We start from the raw sequence: 20,967 nt of genomic DNA on the forward strand, positions 1-20,967 counted from the left end.
CAACCACCATTCTGGCAAGTAGGGGTCTTTGTTTTTAATCGTTTACAATATCTAGCCCATGGCAGGTACTAAATAATTTTTTGCAGAATAAATCATCAGGTTTCCTCTTTGTTAGTTTAGCCTGTTTTATGGTAGTTCGTTTGACATATGTTTTATTTGGCATTTTAGTATATTGGGTTTTCCTGAAAATTAGCTGACTTTTGCTGTTTCCTTTATAACACTGCTTAACACATTGAAATCTAAGGTCTTAGGAAAAAAACAGATGCCAGTAGTTTTAATTATGCACTTTCTTTAATTAAGGGAACAGTTCTAATTACTTTTTAAAATGCAAAAAAAGGTTGGTTCTATTGGTAAATAGGTAAGTATTTTCTCCAGGGCCATTGTCTTTCCCCAGTCACTTTGTGAGTTTTTCCTTCCACTGTTTTTTCCACACAAAGTGAGCACAGTTTAATGTCCTCATTCAGGATTCTAGCCATGTCTCTGAAGTCCAAATTAGAAATAAGGTAAAAATCAGGCCTTGCGCAGTGGCTCTCGCCTGTAATCCCAGCACTTTGGGAGGCCGAGGCAGGCAGATCACGAGGTCAGGAGATAGAGACCAGCCTGGCCAGCAGGGTGAAACCCCGTCTCTAAAAAATTAGCCAGGCATGGTGGCACACGCCTGTAGTCCCAGCTACTCAGGAGGCTGAAGCAGGGGAATCACTTGAACCTGGGAGGTGGAGGTTGCAGTGAGGCTGAGATTGCACCACTGCACTCCAGCCTGGCAAAAGAGCGAGGCTCTGTCTCAAAAAAAAAAAAAAAAGAAAGAAAGAAAAGAAAAGAAATAAATAAGGTAAAAATCAGAAATGAGACCACAGTGAAGTTTAGAAGCTTTTGAGTTCTATTTTTGTTTTTGAAGCACTAAGTTATCTCATTCTTTATCTTTTTTGTTTGGAACAATGGGGTTCTAAGAAATTCAAAGGATTTGAGAAAGTGAAGAGCTTTAGCAACAAAGTTTATTAATGGAAGAAAACATTCCAAGTTGTCATTTCCTATCAAAGCTATTCTTCTATCAGTGGGTGGTCAGGTAATTACCAGAGTGGCCTTCAGAGAAGAACCTATATGCTGATGAATTCTTATGTGAAGGTCAGTGTAGTAGTTTGGGTGACTCTAATTCTGGCAATTCTTGTGAAGAGGTTTCTTTGGTCACTGCCAGTTAGGGGCACAGCAGCACTTTGAGAGGGGAAGCAGAATGCAAGCCATTACTGCCAGACAAGCATGTGTCTGCTAATTACTCATTGGCTGTAAAGTAAGTCAGCTTGGCCAACCTAGTCTCTTAGCAGTGTCACAAGAGCCATTGTTGATGGGCTTGACGTGTGTTGCCTAGTTCACAGGTTTTCTGGCTCCTGTCCTTGTTTCCTTCACTCCTCAATTAGGAAGATTCCTAGATAATGAAGTCAGGTTAATCTTTTGCTACTTAACAGTGTCTCAGTTTCACTTGAAGATTTGCCCAGCATTTAGAAACTGTTGACACTGCCTCAGACACAGTACTAGGGATAGCAAAGTGCCACTACTAAGAATACCACAGGAGAATGGGAAAGATGCCAAATATAAGGAAGTGGCACTTGCCATTCTGTCTTTATTTCACAGTCTTCCACTCCATTTTTCCCAAACAACAGTCAATAAAAGCTAAAAAGCCTTGTTGCACTTCTCTCCCTGACCCTGAACTCGAAGCAGAAGTGGATCATGGCTATGGAGAGTTTTTTCCATCTTGGCCAGTGAAGTGTCACTTAGCTGGATCCGTATCCCAAGTATTAATTGACGCTGTTAACTTTCGCCACTGATGCCAAGAAATAGTAATGAGGAAATGACACTGTTTATCTTGTACTTGGAGGTTTTATTTAGAGAACCATATGTTTCTTTAGCCAAAGGGCACTAAAGTAACACTGCACTATTTAGTGTACTGTGAAAGATGAGTTTTTAGCAGGTCTCCTGATACGTTGTAAAAATGGTTGTATATTTAAAAAGTTGAACTTTTTATTTTTATTTTTATTTTTTTTGAGACAGAGCCTCACTCTGCTGCCCAGGCTAGAGTGCAGTGGCACAATCAGGGCTCACTACAGCCTCGACTTCCCAGGCTCAAGTGATCCACCCACCTCCTCCCCACAAGAAGCTGGGACTACAGGCATGTGCCACCATGTTCAGCTAATTTTTTTGAATTTTGGTAGAAACAAGATCTCATGATGTTGCCTAGGCTGATCTCAAGCTCCTAAGCTCAAGCGACACTCCCTCCTGGGCCTCCCAAAGTGCTGGGCTTACAGGCACTGCACCTGGCCTAAAAGTGGAACTTTCTTTACTCAACAGAAGGATCAGATCTGGTGTTTAATATTAGCGTATTTCCCATGAATTAAGTATGTATTTCCTACTCATAGAAATTTCTATAGGATTAAGTTATAATCCTTCTCTGAGTCATTAAAAGCAGCACGCTATCTTTGTGTATATTTTTTACTTCTAATAAAATTATCACATTAACTTAGTGTAGGTATGTATATGTATAATGTGGGTATATAATTAAATAGGGATATGCATGCAAGCATTTTATATCTACCATGGCTTCTCCACCCACCTGTGTGGCTTTTTCTAAGTTATTTAACTTCTCTATTCCCAGTTTCCCGTTTGTAAAGTGCTGGCCAATAATGCCTATTTCATAGGATATTATAAGGATTAAATGAGCTAAAATATGTAATGCATTTAGAATTGTGCCTGAAACAGTAAGCTCAGTAATGTTAATGATTATTATATTATTATATTACATTATCAATTTTTAATTTTTATTTGCATATTTTCTTAATGTATAACTACCAAACTATATTAGTTGGATTCAAACATTCTTGGTTGGTAATAAATAAAGGCCCTAAAATAATGTTACACTTTTCTCCCCACGTGATTTTTTTTTTTCCAACTCGACAGAGAACAACAACATGAGAAGTCCTTGAGCAAACCAAGTAAGAGCAATGCCAAGTCAATTAAGATCTAAAAAGATATGTATGAAAAGATATTCAGGAAGTTAGGGACTACGTATAGTCAGTACAAGGCTATAGACTTGAGTGATCTGGGTTATATGCTAGGGAAATCACTAATATGTCCAAAACCTATCCTTAGATTACACTACTACCAAAGCAATATTTTTTCCCCAACCACCTGCCACCCTACAAGAAATAGCACAGCAGAATCAAGGTACACTGAAAAACAGACTGTGGCATGAATCTATCACCAAGCTTCCATTTAAATGGGAGAGCTGATATATAGATATGATGTTTAACTCACTGCATGACTCTAAACACTTGTGACTGTATCATCTATAATATTTGGCATGAATAAATTCATCATCATCATTTATGAGCTTAGGATAAAGTAGGCCTATTGCCCACCAAGATCTGGAAGTAATGCTCGCATTGAAGTGGTGCTCACCATCACCAGTTCTGCTGAACTAGCTATGGCTGGATGTCTGAAGATAGCAAAGCAACATGTCCTGGTAAGCTGGAGTGAAACAAGCAGGAAAGTCAGAAGAAACACTTCAATGGCACACAATAATCAACCTTAGATGGCTTAGTCTAATCATGGCACGTTAGAAGAGTGCTTTGTCTCTAGTAGTTAGTAGTGAAAGGGTTCCACTTAAGCAAAAGGCAGAAGGGGGATTGATAACCAAGTCTTCAAGAAATCAATGGTATTATTATAACAGGGACTTTATTATAGTCCTACTCTCCACTAATGATTTTACCAGAAGAATCATATATTCTCTCTGCTGCCTTCCTTTCTGTGTCATCTCCTTTCTCTCATATTCAATCCAACGAACATGTAATAAATAGCTGTTGCAGAAGTCTTCCCCATTTGGAATTTGTGTGTATCATCAGGCCTCTGCTTGAGAATCTCACCTCAGTGGTGACCTCCTCTACATAACTACACATCTAGTTTCCTTAAGCTCATGTTGATGATGTTCCACCAAAAGGCCTATGTAAGCACCTCTCCAGCCATGGCCCTCACTGTTCCGGCACTCTAGTGTCAGTACTTTCCTTAGGTCTGCATCCTCCAACTAGAAACGTACTCTTCACTACCAGTGTATATGGATCCCTTTCCTCAAATCTCAAATCAAAAGTTACCCATTTTAGGAAGTCTTCATTAATACCACTCCCCTCTGGTCCATTTTTTTGTTGTCCTGTATCTCCCATAGCATGCATCTTTCGCTGTTTTAGCTCACCCTTGTATATGGATAGCTCTCCACTGAACTTCTTACCTCATGTATGTGTGAAACCTCATTGGGCCCTAAGGACAGAGACCCATTCTGTCTGTCCACTATCGCTTCCAACTGCCTACCTACACACACACTTATCACCTGTATTCTGCTTGTTGAGGAGAATGAGTGGAAAGGTTCATTTAATCCTCTTCAAACACATACAAGTATATAAAGAAAACTGATGGTTTTTAAAGTTATTATTTCTTTAGAAATCCTCTAACAAAAGTTCATCTTGCTTTGCATAAGATTTGTCATCCATTTCACTTTTATAACTAAGCTAATATACCATTTATGTTTAGTTTTGTTTCTTTTCACTAAATACATGTTTATATTTTTTCAGTCTTTTCAAAATTCAATTCAAGTGAATATACTTAGATCCTTTTGTTAATGTATATATTAATACTAGATGCCAATAAGAGAAAAGCCTTGTTGTTTAGGCAGAGGAGAATTTTCCAAATGTCAGTAAGTTGATTAAATGTTTTCAAGGCTTGTTGTAATTTGTTTTTGTGTTTTGTCTTGCTCTTTCTTTTTCCTTTTGATCTAGTACTGAAGTTACAGTTCTACATATGCTCTGTGTGTAAATGAATTTAACACTAACCACTTAGACTTCAGAATCACATCTGAGATCAGAAACAAGGGTTTGTTCCTACCTCCTTTGTGGCTTATATTATCTGTTCTTGTAACTGGAATCATCAAAATGGTACATGAAGTGTATGTAGAGCTTACCAAAAAATTCAGTGTCGTTTTCACTCAGTAGCACCTATTAACTTGTTTTGTCACACCAGTTGGTCTCAGAGCAGAGCCCAGAAGAAAGTAGACACGTGGCAAACAGGATTTTAGTTGAAGGGAAATGACTGTGGAAGGTCATACCCACTGGCATGGGTAGGACACTCAAAGCCGCTGCTGCCAGCCAATGTTTGAAAAGTAGCCCCAATGGGCACTGGTAGGAGGGCACTGATGACAAAGCTCACCTTTGTCACAGTTTTGCCCTAATCCTTTTGTCCACTCATATAATGTCTGGTTTTTTAAAGATGCAGGTCCTTCGTATTGTATAGGAGGTTTTGATATGCTATACCCTCTTAGGAACTGGTCTACCATTTCATGAAGTGCCAAAAACATAGTCAGGTACTGAGTTGTAAATGTCTGGTGCCTATGATCGAATGTATTTTTTTCCTGCATGATCATCCACTGTGGTGTTTGTAATTAGCAAAAAATGAGCCTGATTTGTTCTCCTTTGTAGAGCCAGGCCGAGGCCCACTACAAAGGAAGTAAACATGCCAAGAAGGTCAAAGCACTAGAGGCAACGAAAAATAAACCCAAAATGGTTCCTTCCAAGGACAGCGCAAAGGCTAATCCCAGCTGCTCCATCACTCCAATCACAGGCAACAACTCTGACAAATCAGGTCAATGACACTTTTTGTTCTTTACATTCTTTGTGTTTCTCCTGTTCCCCTGCCCTGACCCCGTTTTCCTGCCCTCAGTTGTTGCATGTTACTCTTCATGATTTGTTTTTGTGATACTAATATGTTTTCTTCATGGGAAGGATTATATGTTTGCACGGAATCTAAGCATTTGATATGTTTCCATTCCATGTTATTAAATATATACGTTTAAGTATATATGTTTGTATGTAAATATATATATATAAGTATATATGCATGAAAACAAGTAGAGACTACTTGATCACAATGTGTTTAGACTAAAATCAGGAAATGGATCTAAAATACTGAGCTTATTACTTCTATTTATTTTATGTGTGTTTTTTACTATAGACTTTTTTAGTGAAGGACTCCTTAAACTTGTTTACTAATAGATATTTTTATGTTCTCTTACTGTAGTAAAAAGGAGTTGAGGAGCCAAAGGGGGGAACTTTCTGAGAGAGTGGCATTACTAAATGAATCTGGAAATGTGCTTAGTAATAAAAGATGATGCTTTTTGAAGATCTTCAGAGTTCCCCTCAGAGTTACAAATGGACTTACATATTTTAAGGGAATGATTTCCAACGTTACGAACTGATTAACAGAAGACCTTTATATATAAATGGAAATGGGTTACTAGGTGAAATGCCTCTGAAGAAGAGTCTATATTTCATAGTCCCAGTGAATCGGCAGAATTTCTGAGTAGGTTCATTCAGTGGAAAGAGAAAAAAATTCATTTTTGTAGCATGGATACCATGAAATTGGATGTTTAATAGGCTTCCACAATTCTCACATCTGCCCCTCTGGGCCTATGACAGATATGTCATCTTGTTTCAGTGACTCTTTGAGGAACAGTGTCTGTTAAAGGAGACTAAGAGAGTATGTCCCTTTTTCTTATGTTTGATGCTCTCCTTAAGGGCCTCCCTCTTGTGGGAAACACACACATTTCTGATTCTCTTCTACTTCTCGAATCATTGGAGAATTTTAGAAGGAGACTTAAGACTGCTTTCCCGTGGCTTTTGGAGACGATCAAATCCATTACTGTAAGAGGAAGGTTCAGAAAACCTGTTCAAACAAAGAGACTGTGGAAAAAGGGACCATTATTGATTAGGCCCTGTAGATGCTGGCTCCAAAAGCTCTTCAGCCTAGAAGGATTGAGCTAAGCTAAATTTGGTAATAAAGACTTTTTGTTCTTTGTACAATAGGATCACTAAATCATGTTATCTGATGAACAGATATAGTCATAAATGCCAGATTATTACATAGCATGTCTCCCTCTCTAAAGAACAAAGCCTTCTGATATATATTATCTAATTATTCTTTAATCAATATCTATCAGGTATAATATCAAATATTATCTCTATTTTTCAAAATTGCAAACTGGTGAGGTAAACAATGTGGCAGTTATTTGCTGGTGGCTACCCAGTGTTTGGAAGAGCAGGAGCCTGCTGACTTCTTGCCTGGTTTCGTTTAATGCAGGATATCACTGCCTCTATGGAATAATACTCTGCAAAAGGTTTTGTTATCTAAATTATGCTCTTTACCTTCCAGCAAAACATATAAGTAAAATGATAAAACAATGGAGGTTAGTGTCACTCTATTCTTTCAGCTGATAGAACAGTTGGCAGGTACCATACATGTTACAACGTTGCTACTGAGTGAGCTCAGTGTTCCACTTAAGTTATATTATTATTTCAAAATTGGGTTGGCTGTAGGGATAATAGTAAAAGTAATGAGCAGAAAATAGTGTCAAAATCAGAAATAGAGACAGAACAATCAGAGAAGAATCCATTTTTTTAAAAAGCAGATAATTAAAGGGAGAAGGAAAGGTGTGGAAGAAGAGAAAAAAATAGAAAAAAAAAGTTGAGGAGATAAAACCAAGGAAAGAGCAATATGGAAATAGAAAATCGAAATAAAGGGGCCTGGATTGTAGTTACAGCATGCCTTACACCCACGAGATGCCCAATTTCAATGAGTATATTTAGAAATAAAGTTTAAAGATTCAAGGCTTTCATTCCAATACTCAAATGTTAGCGGGTGCTCAGTAAAACAAAGACACTTTCTAAGCAGTTGTGTTTGCCTACTGAGCATTTGGAAAACACCAGGATAAAGCATACCAGTGGTGTGAACAAGGAACGAGAATTAAGATCTAAAACCCAGGAGAGAGGAAAACAAATCTCAACCACAGCATCTCTTCTTCAGTACATATGTGGTGGTCTTTCTTCCTGCATTCTCTGCTTCCTCTGCCACTCTTTTACCCACCTCCTAGTACCTGTAGTCTAACAGTATTGATGTCACTCACTTTGTGACTGTACAGATTTGGACTAGAAGTAATAGAAACCATCTATATTTGGAGGTTATCTCATTTTTCATGTTTCCTTACTCAAAATCTGTATAAATTATTTGGTAACTCATTTGCTGGGCCATTACTTTTTGTTTCTCTGTGTTTGGTATAAGTATTAATCCTAACAAAATATTGTATTTGTTCTATTATACTTATAAAAACTCCACCAAAGTCATTGAAAGATGGCACTTAAAAAAAAAAAAGGAGTGCATTTGCTAAATAGATACATGTTCTTTTGTCACTGTCAACCATATGTCAGCTTCTAAGCAAGAATTCCCACATGAGTTTTATAGAATTTTCAAGTTGGAAAATTAGAAGCTTTGCCCAGATGGGAAATCTGGTCCAAACAATGTAATACCTAATGTATTGTTAATTGCCTGTTTCTAAATTCTTGAAAAGCTCCCACAGCTTTGTCAGAGTCATAGATTTTTGTTGATATCTGGCTTTCATTTCATTTAAAATCCTGTTTTAGAAAAACACAAGACACAAAAATCAGTGCTTCACAAAAGGTCTAGGTAAAATGTAAGGAGAAAGAGGGTAGGAAGAAGAATGGTGACTGTGATAATTGACTGAAATGTTTTATTTCAGACAATGTTGCTTTAAGGAGTCAGACAAAAATTAGAGTAAAAGTCACAGTGAAAATTCATGACTGACTTGCAAATCTCATGGGACTGAAATTCCCCAGCATTGGTTTTTTTCTTCTGAATGAAGAGTTCCTGTCAAGTGGGCTTAAGTAGTGTCTGTGATTCTCAGGTATTTAAATGAAAAGTGAAAGTGTTACTCACTTGATGTTTTAGCTGCCAGATTTCTTTCTTTTTTTTTTTTTTTTTTGAGACGGACTCTCACTCTGTCACCCAGGCTGGAGTGCAGTGGCGCGATCTCGGCTCACTGCAAGCTCCGCCTCCCGGGTTACGCCATTCTCCTGCCTCAGCCTCTCCGAGTAGCTGGGACTACAGGCGCCCGCCACCATGCCCGGCTAATTTTTTGTATTTTTTAGTAGAGACGGGGTTTCACCGTGGTCTCGATCTCCTGACCTCATGATCCGCCCGCCTCGGCCTCCCAAAGTGCTGGGATTACAAGCGTGAGCCACCGTGCCTGGCCCCAGCTGCCAGATTTCAACTATGCAGGCACTCGCAACATCCATAGGCTTGACTAATTCCATTTCCATTCTCATGTGTTAGCATCAATAGCTTAGCAGCAGAGTTTTGTTTACATTTTGAAAGAGAGGGAACAGCCAGGAGTTAACGGAGGGAGCTTCTGGGAGAGCAGCATTCTGGGAACATCCTTTAAGGCAAGGTGTGATTTCAGGGTATTCGACAAGAAACTTGTGACCCACAGATGAACTTATTTATTTATTTATTTATTTATTTATTTATTTATTTATTTTTGAGACAGGGTCTCACTCTGTTGCCCAGGCTGGACTGTAGTGGTGTCATCTTGGCTCACTGCAACCTCTATTTCCCACGTTCGAGCAATTCTCATGCCTCAGCCTCCGAGGAGCTGGGATTACAGGTGCCCACCACTACGCCTGGCTAATTTTTGTATTTTTAGTAGAGATGGGGTTTCACCATCTTGTCCAGGCTGGTCTTCGACTCCTGACCTCAAGTGATCCGCCTGCCACGGCCTCCTAAAGTGCTGGGATTACAGGTGTGTGCTACTGTGTTCAGCTGGTGAACTCTTTCTGCTCCTCGAGAGCACACATTATTTCTTCTAAGAAGAGATCTAACAGGCTTCCAAGAGCTAGGGAAGCCCTCTTACCTGCTATTTTGGCACTTGGCACAACCATTTTTCTCTTTTATATTACTTTTGGAGACATAATTTGGTTCATGTTGTATCCAGATCTGTATAATGCAAAGAGATTTGTTATAATGGAGCTATTGTATATAAAAATTTCGGGATATCATGGCAAGCTTTCTTTTTTTCTCTCAGGTCAGTAAACAAAATAGGTTTAAACTATAATAGCATGAATTGTGTTTATCATAAGAAGTTCTAACTACATGATTCAAAAAATTAGATATATTTCATTAAAGCTATTCTTCAGTTATGCAAGAATAGCTGTCCATTCACTTTTTGGAAGTTGAGGTAGAGTTACATGTAAAATCCAAATGAATGGCTTTATAGTCTCCCAGGATCTGTCCCAACTTTTAATGATGCATCAGAGGAAGTTGGAAGCATAATGGGAGGGAGGAAAAATGTGCTTTGGGAGAATTGGGGTCAAAACACAGCAAGCATTAGGCAGCTTCAGGAAGACGGCTAGAACATATTGGCCAGACACTCTACCCAAATTTCCCCCTGGAGTTCAAGTGTCATAATGCCGTATGACAATACACTTCCCTGTGATAATATGCCCAATACATCAAATTGAAGGCTCTCTTGTGACAGCATTTAACAACTCATACCAGGTTAAAAAAATACAGAGTCTCCAAAAAAATCCTGTTTCTTAAAAATAGTAAGATATTATGAGAGTCAACCTAATAGTCCATATGTCTGGGCTTTTGCATTGGATTTTTAAAAAAAAATTAATTAGATATCAATATAAGGAAATGACATTTCTAGTTTAAAGTACATAAAGCTACTTAGAGCTAAACAGCCTTTAATCAGTTGCTGTCTAAACAGATGAATGCATATAGAATGATTCGAAATGCTATAAATGTATTTATAAATGCAATTAAGAGCAAAGATAATTGAGCCAGCATCTTCTGTTGAAATAGAACAATAGAAACACCTTAAATTTGTTCAGCTTACAAGACGTAGTTACATATATATGTTTTCCCTTGACTCTTTTAACCCTTTGATAGATAGGGCTGAAATTAGTATCCATTGTTTGTTCATTCATGCAGTGAACTTGATATCCATTGATCCACTCAACAAATATTGATTATCTATACTAAATAGCATAGTACATATGGGTGCAACAGTGAACAGAAGGACATTTGTCGCCTTCAAAAACTTTCAACCTAGTGGTGTTTTTTGTTGTCATGGTTGGATATCTCGGATTTAAAGAGAAATAATATATAGTCATCACCTTCAAGCTGCTCCCAAAACTACGGTAACAATGAAGAACCTGGGTTATGGGAAGGTTAGATGGTTTATGTCAGGTCGCACAACTCAAATCCCAGTAGAGTCAGGATGGAAACTTGGGGTTTCTTGTTTCACGCTTGTTTCGTTATTCCAATTACTTCTAAACTTCTGTGACTTGGAGGAGTAAATGCAAGTATTCCAAAGGGCAAAGGAAGAAGCCACTAACCATTTTCTAAAGAATTGATGAGTAGGACCATATGTGACTTTTAAATTGCTTGCTGACTGTTTTGGTATAAGCTGTGGCAGTGAAGGGACCATCAAGGCTTTGTTTCATTGATAATCCTTAATTTCTATGCAGGATATTATCTGTAGTGTTTCAGTGTAGTAGAACAAAAGTTTTAGAAGTTACAAATCTCTTCAAGAACAAATTTGAATAAAAGCACTCATTTTAGGTAAATGGCAAATGGTAAATGTTCTCAAAGCTCCTGCTTGACAATTACAGACTTTACATGTCTAGAGCCAAATGTACTCACTGAAATAGAGGCTAACACTGAGACAGGGCATTGCAGCATGGTAGAAGGCTTGCCCTGCCTCCAAAGGGGTACTCTTGAGTTCTCTTGAACACGCTCCACATTTTCAATAGCATTTTGAATCATTTTACCTAAAATATTTCCACTGAGGGCAGGGAGATGGTTTTATTTATCCCACACCCATGCCCTATGGAGACCGTGAAGTAACAGTGTTAGAAAAGACATGAGAAGGAGAGAAAGAGGATAAGACACCTTGAAGCAGCTCATTTTAGTTTTCAGCATGTTGTGCTTTTGCATCGTGGCAGTTCTTCAGGTGTAAACCCAGAGTCATTATCAACGAGTATGTCAGTATGATTTGCCTCGAAAAGCAGCAGTTTAGCTTTTTGTGGTCATCCTGTTGCCATATGAAAGTTCATTTTCAATTTTGTCTAAGGTTTTTCCACCATAGATACAAATGGAGACCCTCGCCTCATCATTTTTATGGGTTCCCCTGTGTACTTCATAGTTTTTATGTGTTGTTACAAATGGGGCCAAGTTTTCCAATTGACAACTTCTCATTTCTGTTGACTGCCACAGGACTCCATCAGTTAGCCAGCAAGGTCTTCTTAGCTGCCTCCTCACCCTTATCTATCTCTAGTAATGGGACCTTGTGATGTTGAATGGAAGAAAAATAGTTTTCTGCTTTGGCAGCATCTGTCATTTATAGAAAAGCACCCTCATAAATTCGGCATACATCTATCCAAATCCGAGAGGCCAAAGTTTCATATCCTTCATAAATTATAGATTAACAATATTTATAACATCTTGAGTCTGAAGTTCTGGGGTATAATCATGTAGAACATAAATTAGTCCCATCTGTCTAAAGAGAACAGACCATTATACTAAGGCTCATATTTTCATGAAATACACATATATCATTATGACTTTCAAAGTCAACTTAAAAAGATAGAACTGCCTCCATCTTTACCCATGCACCTTGAGTTTGACAGTAGCATCCCTCCAGGTAAGGCTGAAGATTCTTAGTAGTTAAATGTTTGTCATCCTCTGGGAACTAACTTCTGAAACTTTACAGCATTTTATATTGCTTTCAAATAATGCTGAACATTTACTGTCAGTTTCTCCACTTTTGAAAGCTATTTTTTAGTGTTGCTCTAAGAAAAGTGAATCAAAAGTTGAGGCTGATTTGTGATTTACTGAGGATATATTATAAACCACTCCAAAAAGCAAAGCCTTAGATTTCTCGTTGTTAAAGCTTATGTCACTATTAAAAACTTTTTTCACCCTCATTCATATTTATTTTAACTAGTATTTATCTCTTTTTATTACATTTATATGCAACTTTCCTTCATTAAAAAGATATTGGAATATAAAAGGATTTTGTATGTACAGTGAATAATTCGGTAAATGTATAACCATAAATGCCCTTGAGATTTCAACAAAGGTTATTACTTACATTTTTATGACACTCTACTTACTTGCTTCAGGAAGAATTCCCTTACATGACATATTTTTCTGACATAGGTGGATGATCAAATAGAGCTCCTCAATAAATATGCGTATATTCTGTGTGCGAGGCACATGTGGCAGGCATTTTGGGGGATTCTGGGTCCGCTTTTTTTTTTTTTTTTTTTTTTTTGAGACAGAGACTCACTCTGTTGCCCAGGCTGGAGTGCAGTGGCACGAGCTTGGCTCACTGCAACCTCCGCCTCCCAAATTCAAGTGATTCTCCTGCCTCTGCCTCACAGGTAGCTGGGATTACAAGTGTGCCCCACCATGTCCAGCTAGTTTTTGTATTTTTAGTAGAGACAGGGTTTACCCATGTTAGCCAGGCTGGTCTCGAACTCCTGACCTCAAGTGATCTACCCACCTCAGCCTCCCAAAGTGCTTTAGACTTTAGACATGTTTCAGTGAAAAACACTTTAAGCGTTATACTATAAGGCTAACTTTATGTGGCACTGGACCATAACCATCCTTAGAAGTGGACATAGGCTGGGCGCGGTGGTTCATGCCTGTAATCCCAAGCTGGGACACCACGCCCAGCCTGTGTCCACTTCTAAGGATGCTTATGGTCTAGTGCCGCATAAAGTTAGCCTTATAGTATAATGCTTAAAGTGTTTTTCAGTGAAACATGTGTAAAGTCTGTTCCTCTTCCCTGACTCTTTCCTTGAGGCTCAGGTTCACTGTTGTGAACACAGGGCATAATATTATGCAGTAATGGATTGGTGCTCTCATTTCTATAGACCAGCACTGTCTAATAAAACATTGTGTGGGCCAGGCGTGGTGGCTCACGCCTGTAATCCCAGCACTTTGGAAGGCTGAGGTGGATGGATCACAGGGTCAGGAGTTCGAGACCAGCCTGGCCAATATGGTGAAACCTTGTCTTTACTAAAAATACAAAAATCAGCTGGGCATGGTGGCGGGAGCCTGTAGTCCCAGCTACTCAGGAGGCTGAGGCAGGAGAATCCCTCAAACCCTAGGAGGTGGAGGTTGCAGTGAGCTGAGTTCGCGCCACTGCACTCCAGCCTGGGTAACAGAGCGAGATTTTGTCAAAAAAAAAAAAAAAAAATTGTGTGGTAATGGAAATAGTCTATAATCTGTGTTGTCCAACATGACTATGACTAACAGCATGTAACAGCATGTGGCTTTTTAGCACCTGGAATGTGCCTCGTGTTACTGAGAAAGTCAATATTTCATTGTATTTAATTTCAATTATTTCTAAGTAGTCACATAAGGCTAGTGGCTACTGTATTGTACAGTCTAACTCTACTCTTTGCTACTCCTTGCTCTTTTAACTAGCTGTGATTCCAGAGAAGTTACTCAATTCTCTGAGCCCCTCTTTTCTAATCTGTAAAGTGGAAATAATGCCCTCCCTACTTCACAGCAGTAGGGAGTATGGATATGTTGTATAGCTCAAATGAAATGATTGTAAAAGAGCTTTACAAAACATAGATTTTAACAGAAATGCCTGTTATTGATGTTCTTGCAGACTTTGTTTCCTTCCTTCTCCTGTGATGCTTATTTCAGCTACCCTTCTTTCTGCTTTTTGTGAAAGATGACAGCGACACCTTGTAGTGGTCAGCTATCATCATCTTTCATTATGCAGCACCTAATATCCTATATTCTAGAAAAATAGATCCAAGTTTGTTAGACTTATATACAAAAAATAATTTTAATAGCAATACTAATAATAACATGTAACTGAATGAGCATTATGTGCTTTATAGCATGCTAAATATTTTGTATGCACCATTTTATTTAATGATTATAATAGTATTCTGATGGATATTAGAAAGTGACACCCAGAGAGGGGAAACAATGGCCCTGAGTTATTCAGATAGAAAGTATTAGGTTAGTGCAAAAGTAATCATGGTTTTTGCCATTAAAAGTAATGTTAAATAACATACTAATTATGTTACTACTATGTAAGGATAGTAATTTTTGCCATTAAAAGTAATGGCAAAAACCACAATTACTTTTGCACCAACCAAATATTTTCAATGCTAGAGTCTCTCTCGGGCTGTCCGTCAAACCTACTACCATTATACATATACTCACTACATCTGGATGAAGGTTTGTGAACTTATGCTTACTGCTTTTGCTTTTTGAAGGCTTTTTGAGATTTATTTACTAGATGACACTTCTGGAAGTCTGACATCCCAGAAATGTGTATTGTTTCTTTCCCCACCCTATTTTACAACTTTTTTTTTTTAAATCAAGTTGTGAGAGGCCTTATATAAAGCTATATTAATGAAGGTATGATTCCCGAGTGCCATTTACCTACTTTACATCCATAGCATAGTAGAATGAGCATGAGCTTGAAGTCGGACAGATTAGCTCTGCCTCTCACTGAACTAATGTAACCTTGACTAAGTCATGCTCATGGAGCTTCTGTTTCTTCATCTATCAAGTGGGGGTGCTACATATACACCGTGGAATACTATGCAGCCATAAAAAAGAATGAGTTCACGTCCTTTGCAGGGACATGGATGAAACTGTAAACAATCATTCTCAGCAAACTAACACAGGAACAGAAAACCAAACACCACATGTTCTCACTCATAAGTGGGAGTTGAACAACGAGAATACACACATGGTCACAGGGAGGGAAACATCACACACTGGGGCCTGTCAGGGTGTAGGGGCAATAGTGGGGATAGCATTAGGAGAAATACCTAATGTAGATGATGGGTTGATAGGTGCAGCAAACCACCATGGCACAGGTATACCTATGTAACAAACCTGCACGTTCTGCACATGTATCCCAGAACTTAAAGCATAATTTTTTTTCAAAAATGGGAGTGCTAATACCTACCTCCTAGGACTGCTGTAAGGATTAATGAACTAATACATGTAAGCTGCCTGGCTCAATGCCTGTCATGCCACAGACACTCAGTAAATTGGTAGCCATAAAATGTAACCATTTGTTCAAAGAAATTTCCAGGTCCTGTCTATATTTTGACTCTATGATCATTTCATGACACGCTGGCATGCAACAGTGACCTGCACTTACATTCCTCTTTATGTACTTGTTTTCTTGCCTCATAGTAATTATTTGCACTTGTGGTTTCATTTCAGGATATTAAGGTTTCATGAGCCTGACTTTTTCAGTGACACATTTAAAGATGTGGAAGGGCCTTCTTGGTCTTCCTCACCTTTATATGAAATGGTGGAATGTCTTTCTATCCTTCCACTAGTTAATGTGTCTCATCTGTTGTGTCCCCTGCAGCCCCTGGTACTCTATTCTTGCATAGTAGTAACATAATTAGCACATATTAAGTGAATATCATTAAGTGGCATTCAAGAGGGAAGCTCTGGTGCCCTCCCTAGAATGTGGACAGGGGAAGAAGACACTGTCTTAGCTCTTTTTCTTTGTTTTCATTAAGGTGGATGCCCACCTCACAGGTTGACAGGTTGCTGTATGTACAGCCATAGTATTGAAAGAACGACCTAACACATCCCCATCTGTGGAAAGAGAAAATTGGATGCCACATGTGGGGAAGCAGCCCTGCCTGGAGACAGGGTTGGCTACTGAGATCCAAAAGACTAGGGAGGGGGGTATGATCTAAATGAGAAGCACACCCCTGCCTGAAAAGTCCCTGCTGCATTTATGTCAGTAAAAAAGCAGAAACTTGTCAGCCCATATATTTTATTTCCAGCTTTTGCAAAACATTTTTCTTGGTAAACAATTTTTTGGTAATCCTTATCGGTTGTTAATTACTTAGCTTCTAAAAAATACATGCTTGTTTCCTTTGAATATAAAACGACAAACACTAGAAGTTCTTATCACAGTAGAGATTATCTTATTCCTTGCTTTGAAATGTATGAACTTCTATCAGTGTCTTATGATTTTTGCCCATTTAACAAGCAAAATGGCCATATCCACATTAAAAATAATTTGTCTTCCCTAGCACAATATCATTGTTCTTAGTTCCCTGTTAACAAGTAAAATAATTCTACTCAATTTGGAAATTAATTCATATACTGCATTTTTAGATTAGGAAAAGTTATTTGCTTATTTCTTTTCAGCCAAAATTTTACCCAGTCCTTTGACTAACCCATAGGACATATGATTAATATCCAATAGAAGTTTTGTAAGTACTTTGAAAAATCATTAGCAGCTGTCCTGCTTATATCACTTACAGTATTTTTAAATTGAGAGAACCCTTTTGGAAGGCAACTTCATAGAATAAATCAAGAACCATAATGATGTGTATTCCATTAGACCAGTTAATTCCTCTTCCCGATTCTATACCAAGGTAATAATCCTAAATACAAAGCAAGAAAAATAAAATATTATGCATTAAGATGTCTAATGTAGCATTCGTATTAATGAAAAATGGAAACAAGATTATTAGTACTAGGGGAATTACTTAAAGTAATAGTATTATGCTGCTTTAAAGTAAATAAAAGAAGCAACATAGAAAAAGCGCGTAATGTATTAAGGCAGAATAAAATGACGGGCACAGACACAGAGGTTCTTAAGCTCTGTTTGTGCCATGGATGCCTGTAGCTGGCTAGTGAAGCCTATTCTCAAACTATGAAATCTATAAAATGAAATTTACAGCTTTTCAAAGAAAATGAATTATATCGAAATCCAATTGTCAATTTTTAGTTATGATATAGTAATATAGCAATAATGCATCAAATAAGATTTAGCAGTGGGTCTAATATCTACTATAATTTTGAAGTGGTGAAGAGTATAAATAATATTTCAAGCATTCTATGACAACTGTAGTGTCTGATGAGAATATCTGATTTGTGTTGGTGACAAAGTTACAGGTACTGCTAGGACTACTATAGTTTGTCACCCTCAAGTATAATTGAAGAAAGTGCTAAATTTCCATTGAGAAAAAAAGAAAATAAAAATGTGTTTTTAGCCATCCAAGTTATCGGATCCCTTGAATTCATGGGCCTCTTGGAAGTCCACAGAGCCCAGTTTGAAAACTCCTGTTTAGTGTGACAGGATTATGAGTTATTTTTCTCTATTCTCCATGTGAAGTTATTTTTATAATAACTTCTAATGTCTTGATGAGGTATATATCATGGGGCAAAGGTAGGATAGGCAAGAAACTCTTAGTCATTTATGTTATATTATTGTGAGTTTCACAGTTTGCAATGCAACGTCATATCTATTTCTTGCCCAATTCTTTATGGTCACAATTGCAGAGTCATAAATCTCCATATAACAATGTTCCTAAGAGACCTAGCATGATAACAAACCCCTAAGCCCCCTTGAGGAACCAGCCGTCTTAAAATAATATCATTTTAAGGCTTTTAACTGCCCAAGATAATTTTTAGAGCTATGTATGACATGAATTCCAAAATTCCTGTCCTCTGGATGGCAAAGACCAAGAGAAAGTACTACCATATGGTTACAAGGTCAAGCTCTCAAGGACATAAAACAAGAGGAGAGGGAAACCTCATCCAGTTTGTTTGTTCGTTTGTTTCAGGGACATGCAGCAAAGTTTGTAACTGACCAGCTTGCTGGGCTGGCTTGAACAGCAGGCTTACAGGGGTCCTAGATCCACATTTTATTCTAGGGTACCATTTTTATGACAGAACAAAGCAGAAAGATAAATTCATAAGGTAAAGCACATCAGATTTGCTACAGGCTAACACTAGCCTCACAAATCCTTTTTCCCATGAATCAAAACTTTACAGGAGACAAACTGATTGTTATCATTCCTTCAACCAGTTTGCACAGAGAGAGAGGCTAGAAGGCTGACTGGTAAGAAATTCTTACCTTTCACCAGCACGCTAGGTTTCTGGGTTCCTTCTCCCTGAGTGGCCCTAGCGACCCTGCTTCTTGCACCATAGCCCGGGGGGCCAAACCATATCACAAAGGAAAATCATCTTTTTTCAGTTTCACGGGACCATAGGCAAAAAATCCTCTCAGTTTTGCAAGATGCAGCCCAACAGGCTGCATGGAGGAAGTGGATTAACATTTTCTATTCCAGCCAGAGCAAAATATGCATGACAAAACATGGACATTAGCCACTCCACTTAGCAGCCAATATCAAACTGGCAAGGTTAAAACTTGCCCTGGTTGATGCCTGTCATCCTTAATCCATTCACAGTGGGATGGAATGACCTCAGACCAGAAGTTTGAACATGTGGTCTCTGGACAAGATGAAAGAGCAGACAGTGTCCCCAAGTAACAGAAAAGACAGAATAAGGAAAGGAGAGAAAGTGAGAGAAAAGCATGGCCTGTGGTGGGGTAGGGAAGGCAAGGAATTCAGGGAGGCCAGGGAAAGACCCCAGATCGCAAAGACACTGAGTCAAAAGTTCAGGCGGCCACTTGTCAGTTGCAAAGGAATCTCTTCCAGCAGTCCCATCAGCTATCAAGTTTCCCCCATTGGGGAGAAAAAAGCTTCCCATGTCTTATGATCTGTATATGCCTAATCCAGTCACCCACAGCTGACAGCAAAGAGCACAAGGCAGATTAATCTAAAGGGAATAGCGGTTAACAGCTCATAGCACCAAGTCCATTTTTAACCAAAGAGAGACTTTACTGAGGTGGGGCTTTAACCCCTTAACATTTTAAGAAAGACTCTAACCTTCCTAAGTTGGGCCTCAAACCCAAGTTCAGTCAAGTGTCTTTGCCTTTTACTAAGAAGGGCCTTTAACTTTCTCTGTATTAGGAGGGACTCTAACTCTCCTAAATTGGACCTCTAACCCAATCCCATCCTTTACCTGGGTAAAATGTACCCCATCACTTACCCAAAGTTGGCCAATTGGTGCTGTGCTGATGATTTTCCTTTGGGTCAGGGATCTCTTGATAGCGTAGCCCCTTCATGATTTGCCAGGAAGATGTTACCAGAAAGGGGTCCTGATCCAGACCCCAAGAGAGGGTTCTTAGACCTCACACAAGAAAGAATTCGGGGCAAGTCCATAGAAAAGCTTGTCCAACCCACAGCCCACAGGCCACATGCAGCCCAGGACTTTGAATGCAACCCAACACAAATTTGTAAACTTTCTTAAAACATTATGAGATTTTTTTGCGATTTAATTTTTTTAGTTTATCAGCTATCGTTAGTGTTAGTATAACTCATGTGTGGCCCAAGAGAATTCTTCTTCTTCCAGCGTGGCCCAGGGAATTCCAAAGATTGGACAACACTGCCGTAGAAAACAGTGAAAGCAAGTTTATTAAGAAAGAAGCAAAAAGAATGGCTACTCCATAGGCAGAGCAGCCTGATATCACTTTTTAAAGAAGACTTCCTATGGCCAACAGACTTTCTCCTGTAACCTCTAGGTCTTAAATATAAAGCCGGCTTTAACAGCGTTGTAATAAAGCTGCAGATTGAATTTAAATACATTAGAATTTTTTTATAATTGGCTTTTAGAAATATATTTTTAAAGGATTGATATCTTTCTTATGCCTGGGTAGTCCAGCCCCTGAATGTCCACATAGTCTCCTTTGAGCAGGCAGTAAGTACATAGTTAGGTCCATAAAGAGTAAGAACCTGGTACCTGCGTCCCTGAAGCAGCCTGAGGCAAAAAGCTTGTCTCCTGAAAATTTCCCTGACCAGATGAAGAAAGACTCAGTTTCCTCAGTGGCTCTCAGGCTGACCTTTCCATTGCCGGTGTCCACCTCATCCTGCCTGAAGTATCAAAACTAAAACCCTTTGCTGTTTTCTGCATCTAGAGAGGAAAGAGGGTGAGGGGACCTGAATTCAAATGTCTTACTTGTGCATTGTGAATCTGTTTCCTCTATAAAGAGCCATTCATTTCAAAGAAAAAGAACCTTTTCTCATTTCACCTAGAAAATTAGTTTTTAATCTTACTCCCGGCTTTTGAATCTCTACTGGACCTACTCCCTGAGGAATTTGATTTGAGCAACATGAGTTACTTATTCTATTTTCCATAATAAAGCTGCCTCAGAAA

The 20,967-nt window shown here is 38.6% G+C and overlaps 1 protein-coding gene across 10 annotated transcripts in view; it reads left to right on the forward strand.

Moving 5' to 3' along the window:
* The window catches only part of ZNF385B (zinc finger protein 385B), a 427,950-nt gene that overhangs the window by 379,806 nt on the left and 27,177 nt on the right, over positions 1–20,967 (forward strand). For all 10 annotated transcript variants that reach the window (XM_032755256.2, XM_032755253.2, XM_032755254.2 and 7 more), the window contains one exon: positions 5,511–5,673. In XM_032755256.2, the coding sequence (XP_032611147.1) occupies positions 5,511–5,673 (163 nt within the window). The remainder of the gene's footprint in view (positions 1–5,510; positions 5,674–20,967) is intronic.

Source organism: Hylobates moloch, unplaced genomic scaffold (assembly GCF_009828535.3).
Source record: "Hylobates moloch isolate HMO894 unplaced genomic scaffold, HMol_V3 SCAFFOLD_1, whole genome shotgun sequence".
In the NCBI taxonomy this organism is placed as follows: Eukaryota; Metazoa; Chordata; class Mammalia; order Primates; family Hylobatidae; genus Hylobates; species Hylobates moloch.